Genomic DNA, 10,846 nt, shown 5'->3' with positions numbered 1-10,846 from the left:
AGGAATTTGGAGACCGGGCGGGGAAAGGTTAGCCCCGTCCGTGTCGGTTAAGGACTGTCCGTTGTCTGGTCCTGTGATCGAGTTTAAATTGTACTAACCGCATGCCGGGAGTATGAGGTAGTCGAAACCGGTAAGCCGAGTACTGCCTTGCTTCCAAAATACAGGAATCCGCATCCAACTCTTAGGGTAGTCGAGTGGCCACGGAGAAAAGGGGTTGCATATGTTTACTTTTGGTGGTCTCACGTAGGGCTCGGCTGACTATATGTCGTTGGGCTGGTTCCTGTAGTTCGAGGCGGGAAGGGGAATGGTTGGCATATATAGTCTGACGGGGCAAATGCGTGCCGTGTTGGTTAGGTCCACCTTGCAAGGTTAAATCGGATCGATTCGCCGTCAGTCGCTCTCGGATATGAGCACCTCGATCACCTCATCGTAGTAATGCATTATGGAATTCAAGTGATGGTTGGAAATAATTATCTTGAATTAATATTCAATGTTTACTATATATTCAATGGTTGTTATGGTTGCTTAGAAGATGCAAATATTAGTTGATGATTAGGCATATGAAATTTGGAGCTAAAAGTTGGAAAAATAAGGATTCACTTTAGAGGCTTTATCTGCAAAATAACCACCAGCCAAATACCCTGCATGTCTAGGTATGTGGGCTATGTATACCCACTGGTCGGGTAAGTCTTGCGGAGTATTAGTTGCTCAGGGTTTGTTGCCACCCAAAAATTTATTTCAGGACACCCAGACGTTGACTTCTGCCTCTGCTGTATAAGGTTCATTCACCGGGATGCAGAGGGGTAGGAGATGGTGGAGCGAGACCCCTAGACTAGAGAGTTGACGGGTTGCACACTTGTGGGCTAGAGGTGCTTCATGTCTGTTTTGTTGGACCGGTCTGACCGGTCGGAGGATCGATCTGACCGGTAGTTTCAGGAGGAGTTTCATACAGGCCGGTCTGACCGGTTGGATGAGTCGGTCTGACCGGTTGTGTGCAGGCTGATTACTAGTGTAATCATAGGTTTTTTTCCCGTTTGAACTGGACTACTTTACTGTTAAATTTGTAAATTATGTGTGTAATTTAAATTAGGTTTGTAAAATTATTGTATTTAGACTCGGTTTGTGAAAGCTCTTGTAATTCGGATGTCATCTTTTTGTATTTTTAAATATTTATCGTGCTTGTACTATCTGCGTCCGCCTTCGCGTGGGACTACCGGTGTTGTTTCGATCAGGCCGTGGGTTGGGAAAGAACCGTCAAATTAAGTCATTAAGCTAATACGGCTGATGTGGTCAAATGACGGTCATTATATTTAATTTAAAGTTTTAATTAGACGGTTTGTCACACCTCCGAGATCTCTTATCGCGCGCGGCATAATGAAATCCCTAGCGACCGGCCTGCGCGGGGCCTCGCTTCGCCGGTGTTCACGCCACCTCGCTGGGATATGGATATGGGATGAGCGGGCATGGCGCGCGCGGAGAAGAAAACCGGCTACGACTCCGAGCCTCGCTCGTTATGAGCGAGACGAGCTGGTTGGGGCGCACGCGCGAGCTCACGCAGGTGAATTTGACGGTCTACCTGATCCTGCCCCTGATACTTGATGATTCTGCTGCACGCGATGGATCAGCGTGCGTGTGCGTCCGTCCGATGCTACCTCGCACGGCTCGCGGCCTAGCAGGGACATACGCGCGGTCACAACAGCACGTTACTACCAAACAGTAGGCGGTGCTGTACTTTCGACGAAAAAAATGATCCGCGGGGGACGGTGGCAATACGCAAGCCCACGTGCGCTAATTAAGAGCATGTTTAATTGACGATAGGTGCATGTTTGGTTGGATTCCGTAAGGTTGAAAATGGACGGATAAAATCCCGTTCCGTCCATATTTCTATATTTATTCTGTCTGTTTCCGTATTTACGGAAAAATATAAAAATGGTACGAGAAGCGGGAAGGGATGTATCCCGTCCATATTTGCGGGATCCCGTTTTTAGTCGGGATGATCCCGTATTAGTCCCGTATTTATAAAATATGGTAAAGATTTAATTGCACACTATATATCTTCTCTTGTTCCTCAACATCAATCGATGTACTTCACGATTTAATCACAGGAAACATGAAACATTGATTATATTTTTAGAAAAATAGCTTGCGCAAAAGAGTGTATAGTGTTATATTCATACAAGGTGAATGGTGATTAAATAATAGTCCATTCTGTTAAATTTTCTGTTTTCCGCCCGTTTCCGTAACCCGAATATCCCGTTTTCGCTCCCATTCCTGGCTATTCCGCTCCCGTTCCTGTTTTCCGTAATAAAATACAGAAATGGAAATGGTTGAGGTGTTTTCCCGCCCGTTCCCATCCGTTTTCATCCCTAGGATTCTGACCGAGGTGTTTGAGGAAAGAGTTAAGGCCATGTTTAGTTTTCAAAAAAATTCATACAGTACTCATCACATCGAATCTTCGGACACATGTATAGAGTAGTAAATGCAGTTGAAAGAAATAGCTAATTACATAGTATAACTGTTTGATACGAGATGAATCTTTTAAGCCTAATTAGTCCATGATTGAATATTAATTATTAAATAACAATGAAATGTGCTATAGTACTAAAATTTAAACTTTTTCACGAACTAAACACAACCCAAATGCATAATTGGTGCACCGATTTTTGATAGGTGTGGGTGCATTGGTACATGACATTTCTAACTGTTCATTTTCTTACCAGCAGCTTGGAGTGATCAGGTCAGCTTTATTGGAGTTTCATGAGCATTTAATTTTGCTAATGTGCAGTATATTTATGAAGAGAGAGAAGGGAGAGCTTCATGGTTATGTGAGAGGAGTTTCATATCTATAAAACTCATCTGGTACAATTACTTAGTTTTTGTTTTATGTAACTGTGCAGTAAAACCATGCATTGAGACTGGCCTCAGGAAAGCATGCGCAGACAAAATAACACCACAATGGAACACGATAGGTTAAAAAATAGTTAAGTTTTTTTTGTATGTAATATAAGAAGAATTAGAGTGTAAACATGGTTCACTAAGCATCGATAGAAAATGGTATCCTTTTTCGTTAAAAAGTAGAGTAAAATATATGGACGATCCTTTAACTTGTCAAGGCGTAGCGTGCATGTATTTTACTCTAAAAAGTATATGTATGGTGGTTTACGTTTACATATGCATACAACTTAAACGTGCATGAATCTGATTAAAAGGCTGGTTCAGACTAAATATAGTTGTAGCGTGGTTTGCCCACTATGATGGCGGAAAAAAAAAACATGTTTCAAGGCTCCAGCGTGTAACCAGTAACCTCTCTGTGCGTATGGAATCCCTTTAACTTTGAAGTGGTGAGATGCATTTGCATGCGCGCGACGCATGATGTGTGGCTGGTTTCACCAGCTCGCAAGGTGTACACCGGGTGAACAGAACAGATCAGCATCTTCGAACAAGGGAAGGGTCTGCTAGATTAGTGGCCACAGCCCACAGCCCCGCCATGCATGCCGCCGGTGTGGCGCCGCCGAACTGGAGCCGCCGGAATTCAACGCCATATTTTGACGAGAATTCTGCGTCATTTTACCTTCGTTTCCTGTGGTAAAATGATGAAGATATTTGTGGCTCGCCTCACAACTGCGGGCACGCTTTAACACAAACGTGAGTGTCGTACGATGAAGCCGACGTGCCAACTTTAGCGAGAGGAGGGTCGTCGATAGTTGCGCAAACAAACAGTGCCGCACGTGCCAATTAAGCGCCGATCAAAGGTAGACCAACGTGCATACGAGCTGCAACTCATCTCCACCGCTCGATGAAATTTCCCCGGTTTCGCTAAACGTACCGAGCAAATCTGAAGAGGGGAGGCTCTTGAGCGAAAAGTCAAGGAGGAGAATCCGTCCGCACAGTAGATGGACGGACATCCATCCGTAGGCCATGGCCATGGCACGGCTTGGAGCCGCAGTAGCCAGTCAACACGTCCCATGGAAGGACGTGCTGTGCTAGTAGTACTGCCGCTACTAGTAGTACTGCCGCTACTAGTAGTACTGCCGCTACTAGTAGTACTGCCGCTTTTCTTTTCTTTTTTACGCGTACTGACCACAATAATACAGTATTCTAATGCCTTGCTACTTCCCAAAACAGGAGTTTTTTATACCACGGAATCCAAAGTTGGGGATTGAACCTCCGGGACAAACTCCTACCCTCGGAAATGCTCCCTAACTCTTTTGCAGGGGTCCTACGAGAGGAGGGTAAGCGTACCCGAAGGTGACGGAGAGTCACTCAGAAGCACAGGCTTAAATACCAAGACCTTCGGTTGTCACCTTCGGCGGGCAAAGGAAGCAAACCGCCGCTCGGAAGCAAAAAAGTCTAAGAGCAAGACCTTCGGTGCTCACCTTCGGGAGACGAAGGTGACAAACGGCTATCCGAAAGCATAAACTCGAAGATCAAGGCATTCGGTAAAAGAGATCACCACCGGGAGCGAAGACGGCGGCTGATCGCATGTTCATGGAGCCTTCATGGCTCGAACTCCCGAAGGGGCCCGAAGGTTGTTGTAACCTTCGTCGGTTGTAGACATGTAAGCAAAATGTGAATATTTGAGAAGGTCGGATTTGTACACCTCCCGAATACGTGAGAAGGTCGGATTTATGAACCTCTCACTTTGTAATTTTACCCAGAAACCGGCTAAGAGTGAGCTGTAAATGAGTTGGGAGGGGGCAATTTAGAAAACCCTGGCCGAGGGCTAGGGGTATAAATAGTCATCTCTTTCCACAGTGTAAAAGGTTGAATTTTCTAATCATTATTGGAGAGTTCGATATCTACTTTCATTGTCATCTTTTTTTACTGTTCATGCTCCCTGTCTGGACATCTAACAAAGATTCCAACATCCAACTGCAATACGCAGAATCCTGGGGGACGCCGGCGTAATATCGCCCATTACAAAACAAGTTCCTCGCCGCAGCGCCCACCCATGCAGGGTCCCCTGCATTTGCAGTATTTTATTTTAAACTCGTTGTTATTTTATTCGAATTCACCCCCAAGTCCCCGCCTCCCAGGGATGAAACATTTTCCGTCCAAACTCATTGGGAGGAAAGAGACACGGAAGCGTGCAGAGCGAGACGGGTGGCACTGGCATGGCACGCAGGGGTGGGAAGGAAAGGAAAAGAAAAACAAAGACAAGGAGATCAAGCGGGCGATGCGCGAGCGGGACTCGGGGTGCGAGCCCACCCACTCACCCACGCCGCCTGCTTTGCCGCTGCCGCTGCCGCTGGAAAGAGAGTTACCAGCAGCAGCCAGCGCGCGCGACTGCGGGAGGGCGGCGTGTCCCCTCCAGGGTTCACCATTTTGTTTTTCGGTGAAATCCCGGTGATCAGCGGAAACGGAATTCTGTTCCGGAATTTCGGTGAATTTCGGCGGATTTCGAACGAAATTTATTAAATTTTGAATTTTGAAACGAAATATATCGAAAAATATCGAAATTTCGGATCCCGATAACTAACGGAAACGAAAAAAATCGAAATTTCGCCGAAAAGTTAAACTCCGTCCCCGTCCGCTCCTCGCCGATGCCAGGGAGTCGATCCAGCCGTCACCGTCAAGTAACGGACCCCCACCCCACCCCCGCGTCCAGGCTCCTTCTGGGGGAGGCCGCGGCTCCCCGGGCTAGCTGCGCCTGCGCCCCCCGCCGCCTGCCTTTAACTCGCCCCCGCCTCCGTTACCGTCTTCCCCCTCCCCCCCCCCCCCACCCCCCACCCTCGCCGCGCCCAACCTGCGCTCATCCATCATCGGCTCATCGCCCTGAACGAACCCTCGCCGATTCCATTTCGTCCGATTTGATTTGACTGCAACCGGGCAACAGGAAGGGAGAGGGGGAATAGGAGGAGGGATCTCTCTGGACCGTCGCCGTTGGAGGTGGCTCGGCGGTTCCTCCATTTGAGAGCTCCAGAATTCTCGGACCTGCGTAGGTACGTGCTTATCCTTTGGCGCCTGGACCGGATCTCCGGATTCGTGCTTCTTAGATTGGATTTGGGGCCTGCTCCTGGGTGGGGGGATTGATGCGGGGTTTCCGCGTGATTTGAAGGTACAAGCGCCACCCCCCGTTTCCTCTCGGCCGGCGGATGGACGCGAGGGAGGTGTGAAGCCTGGTCGCTAACTGATGCTCGTGGAGCGATTCGGAGGAGAGGAGCGCGCGGTGCGGAGGCGGTGGAGGCGGAAGCGCCGACGATTCGGGCAGCGCAGCGACGGACGGGGAGCGGCAGGCGGACCACGAGCGCGCCGCCAGGAGACCGACGGTCGCCGCCGCTGCCGCCATGGGCGAGTCGCTGCTCACCGCCCTCTCCATGGACACCGCCACGGCCCACCTCCCGCACCAGGGGCCCAACACCATCCTCTCCATGGACACCGCCTCCCACGACGACTTCGACCTCTTCCTCCAGCCACAGGGGCCCTTCCGCCGCTGCCTCCATGCCGCGGCGGTCGTCCCCCCTGACATCAACCTCCCCCTCGCAGCAGACCCCTCTCCGCCCCCACCGGCGCTGCAAGACTCCAACAACGTCGACATGCTAGACGTCGGCCTCGGCGGCCCGCAGCAGTACGACTCCGACTCGCCGGCTGCCGCCGCGCCTGCCACCGCCCCGCCAGCGGCCGCGGCCACCACCACGGTCGCCGTGTCGCACACCAAGGGCTCCGGTTCCAGCGCCGCCCGCAAGTGCGTCAAGAGGAATGATAGTATCTGGGGAGCGTGGTTCTTCTTCATCCACTACTTCAAGCCGGTCATGTCCGCCGACAAGGGTGGCAAGGCAAAGTCAGCCACTGCCGGCGGGAACGGTAATAGTGCCACACTGGATGCTTTCCTGGTGCAGCACGACATGGAGAACATGTACATGTGGGTGTTCAAGGAGCGGCCGGAGAATGCCCTGGGGAAGATGCAGCTGAGGAGCTTCATGAATGGGCACTCGCGCCTCGGGGAGCCACAGTTCCCATTCAGTGCAGATAAAGGTTTTGTCCGCTCGCATCGGATGCAGCGCAAGCACTATCGTGGGCTCTCAAACCCGCAGTGTCTTCATGGGATTGAGATCGTGAGGGAACCAAACCTGTCGGGTGTACCTGAGGCTGATATGAAGAGGTGGATGGAACTCACTGGGAGGGATGCCAATTTCTCGATCCCAACTGAGGCAGGTGATTTTGAGTCGTGGAGGAATTTGCCGAGCACAGACTTTGAGCTCGAGAGGGCAGCAACTGCTGCTCCTGCAAAGAGCAGCTCACATGGGCAGCACAAGAAGTTGCTGAATGGTTCCGGCCTTAACCTCTCAACACAGCCATCCAATCACAGTTCTGGGGATGGTATGGAGGTCACAGCCACCTGCAACAAGCGCAGGAAGGATTCTTCGCCTGCTGCCATGGAAGAGGATTGCAGCAATTCAAACTCAGACAAGGCCCATGACATGGACGCGAGCCATGCTTTTGAGCCATCATGGATGAATGACTTCACTGGTGTGATGCGCCATGCTTCTGGGCCAGTTACTGCTGCAAAAACAATATATGAGGATAGCAAGGGCTACTTGATCATCATTAGCCTGCCTTTTGCTGATTTTCAGAAGGTGAAGGTTTCATGGAAGAATACTCTTACAAATGGGATTGTCAAGGTATCATGCACTAGTGTTGGTCGGATGCCATTCCTGAAAAGGCATGATCGGACCTTCAAGTTGGCGGATCCTGCCCCTGAGCATTGTCCACCAGGAGAGTTTGTTCGGGAAATTCCACTGCCTACCCGGATACCGGAAGACGCTACTTTGGAAGCATACTGTGATGAAACAGGGACAGGCCTAGAGATTATGGTCCCTAAATTCCGTGTTGGACCTGAAGAACATGAAGTGCATGTGTCCATGAGGCCACCCTCGTCATGGTGCCAATGAAAACATGTTCAAGGTGTGTGATAGATGTTCTTGTAGTAGCTAGAAGTCCATTCTTGTTTAGCTGCTCTTGGCTGATGTTTTGTTGTTTGCTAACCCTCTAGCTTGCGAGGAGACATTTGGTGCGGAGGTTTCCTATTGTTACCATAAGGCTACTGTACAACAAGTCCAGCACAGTTTTGCTAATTTTGATGGGAAACAGTCTTAATTGATTGAAGCATTCTGATAGTTGGCAATTGTAGCATCTGGAACAATTTTAGGAATATGCTGCAGGTCACAAGGGCCATGTCTGCATTACTTAGCTCTTGGTTTCAATATGTTTTGTGTACTATCTTTTGTTTAGTTGTAATTTTCGTTGTGTCAAAAGATTGGTTGTCCGCTCGATGTGCTTCAATGTGGGCAATCTGTTTGTTCTACAGAATGGCTCCTGGATAACTGTATAGGGCATTTATAGTCATTTTCCATAGATTGTGACTGGTTTGCTTTCATGCTTTGTGGGCATTCTTGGGAAGTTTATCTCAAATCGATGGAAACTAGGAAATGGAGTACGTGTCACTGAATTTAGGATTTGCCAATGTTTCCGTGGGAACTAGTGGCGTTGTAGCATTTTGTGAGCGTTTTCCAGTAATTTCTGGAAGACAAGTGTAATCTACTGGAAAATGTATCTCATCGATTGTCAATATAGTGGTGGTCAGTGTGTATCAAGAATCAGCTGTGCCTTCAATACTGTAAACCATTCGCGCATTTTATGATCCTTGTGGTACAGTTCAGTATCTTATCCAGTACAGGTGTTCGGTTGAGTCTGAAGATTTTGCTGTTCTATACATCAGGTACGTTTTGCTGGGATGTTTCTGTAAATGCCTGCCCAATGGGTTTGCTTAGTCCAGCGTCCTATGTTTACCGCAACACTTTGTTTAAGTCTCGGCTTGATGCAACGCCATTGAGATAACAGTGAGTGTGGTTTCTAATGTTTCCCTGAAAGCGACAAAAATGGTTGCATACTTCACCTCCCTGAGCCCCGGTGCAGGGCCTAACTGGCCAGGTGGACAACCTGGCTCTTGTGCCTCATCTTATCAGCCACGCTGCCACACACCACATCGTTTTCATGCTCCGGGCAAGTTGGCGTGTTGTTTTCCTTGCCCACTTCTGCCATTTTTATGATTGATCATTCCACCTTGCAGACGTTCGCGACCGGACCGGCGTTTCCTCCCTGCAAGCCGCTGCTGGTGCGTGTACTTGCGCGTACGTACCTGCTATATGGCTCAAGGAAATGGCGTCGCTGCTCCTCCCCGCCAAGAAACTGGTACTTGTACCTTTGCAATTCTTGTTCCTCTCTCGTTCTCTCCAACTAACAACGATTAACAAACACTAATGATATCTAGTTTTCTGGGGATAATGAATATTAAACCGTTAGTTTGCTAACCCGATCCGTGTCGACTCTCACAGGAGACGGGGATTCGACAGCGACTGCGAAGTGGCACCATGACGACGCCCGCGGGGTGGGTATAGCCTGTGGCCCCCTTATCTGGGTCTCATCGGCATCGTCTCGATAAGCCAGCGAAGTGGCTTCTCCGGCGCCCAGGGGCCGCTTCTCCAAGCTGCCATCCGCCGAAAACAGAAACCGGAGCAGCTGCAGCTGGTCCCCTGAAAAGAATGGCAACTTGGCGCGCCGGGGGCGGAGCTGGGGCCTGGCATTTTGATAAGCCGTGGCGTCGGGCTCTCACGTCTGCAGCGGTGGTTGTGACTACTTTTTGGCTGCAATCGATGCTGCGGATAAGCATCCCGTTTGGTCTGCTTTGGTCTTTCCTCGTTTGGACTTCTAAGCCATCACCGAAGATTATTCCTTTTTCGCCTTTGAATGCTTGCTGATTGGTAGAAGACTAGGGCCTGAGTCCTGCGATAATCACTGATATCTGCCTCTATATGGGTGACAGCACATGATTTGGAAACATGGCGTAACCGGCTTGTGCAGGAGATTTCTGGTTTTCATGTGGTCACCATGAACCTTGTAATCTCTACTTGCGTCCTTCTGAAATGAATTAGCTGTGCTCCTGGTGTCGAAGAAAAAAAAGGTGGTCACCATGCTCTCCGTTCTGCATGCGGCTGCATCGGCTGATCCCACTGAACCATGCGAGGTTTATTTAGTGGCTTTACCTAAAATCTTTTGCATTAGAGAATATAATCTGCGTGTCACTTTCGTCTAATCCTTTGGCCTATGCTGTCCTCGTACGGCCAGGCATTCGGGTGCTGATGTATTGTACTTTGAACTCCGAAGATAAAATATTTTGGGGGCCCTGAAGTACTTGCTGACCCGTTCTATCTGGTATAATCTATCCTACTCTATCCTGGAGTACTCCATCCGTTTCAAATTATAATTTGTTTGAATTTTTAATTTCAAATTTGACCATTCCTTTTATTTTAAAAATATACAAATATAGTGAAGTTCAAATTAATTTTGAAAAACTTTTATTAATAAAACAAGCCATAATAAAAGAAGTGTTATTTCACATAAATTTATGAAAAAATGAATGATAAAATTTGAGTGAAAAATCAAACAAATTTAATATGAAATGGAGGGAGTATATACGAGTGCTCCTTGTGCAAGGTATCTATCTACGTCGTATTTACTTTTCCATGCCTTGGGTTGTGATTAATCTTGGATGGAATGATCCTTTCCTCTCCCTCCCTAAACGAACGTTGGGTCTTTTGCATGGAATTTTTCTGCAGATGCCTGTCGCGTGCAGATTGATGGCGCCGTCGCGGCACCAATTCCACGTCAAGCGCACTGGGCGGCACCTGGACTGAGAACACCGTCTCTACTGCTCACGCCTCACGGGATCACACAGGGCGACGGCTGCCGTGGCATGTCTTTTGGCAAGCAGCCAGGGTCAAGCACTACTGCATGCAAGTAGTTGTGTTTGCTGTGGGCTTTGCACTCGCAGAGAACTTGATCCCGT

General features: G+C 48.9%; 1 protein-coding gene across 1 annotated transcript; it reads left to right on the top strand.

Moving 5' to 3' along the window:
- The first annotated feature begins 5,703 nt into the window (after window positions 1-5,703).
- LOC120652817 lies at window positions 5,704-8,622 on the top strand. Its single transcript, XM_039930751.1, has 3 exons — window positions 5,704-5,942; window positions 6,059-7,905; window positions 7,994-8,622. Exon 2 carries the CDS (start codon window positions 6,288-6,290, stop codon window positions 7,890-7,892), a length of 1,605 nt encoding a protein of 534 aa, XP_039786685.1. The 5' UTR covers window positions 5,704-5,942; window positions 6,059-6,287; the 3' UTR covers window positions 7,893-7,905; window positions 7,994-8,622.
- Window positions 8,623-10,846: the final 2,224 nt, after the last annotated feature.

The sequence above is a fragment of the Panicum virgatum genome, chromosome 9K (genome assembly GCF_016808335.1).
Source record: "Panicum virgatum strain AP13 chromosome 9K, P.virgatum_v5, whole genome shotgun sequence".
NCBI classification, from domain to species: Eukaryota; Viridiplantae; Streptophyta; class Magnoliopsida; order Poales; family Poaceae; genus Panicum; species Panicum virgatum.
This window is presented reverse-complemented; position numbering and strand designations above follow the sequence as displayed.

Coding starts and splice junctions, on each gene's coding strand:
- LOC120652817 (XM_039930751.1), top strand. CDS start 6,288: ATGGGCGAGTCGCTGCTCACCGCCCTCTCCATGGACACCGCCACGGCC.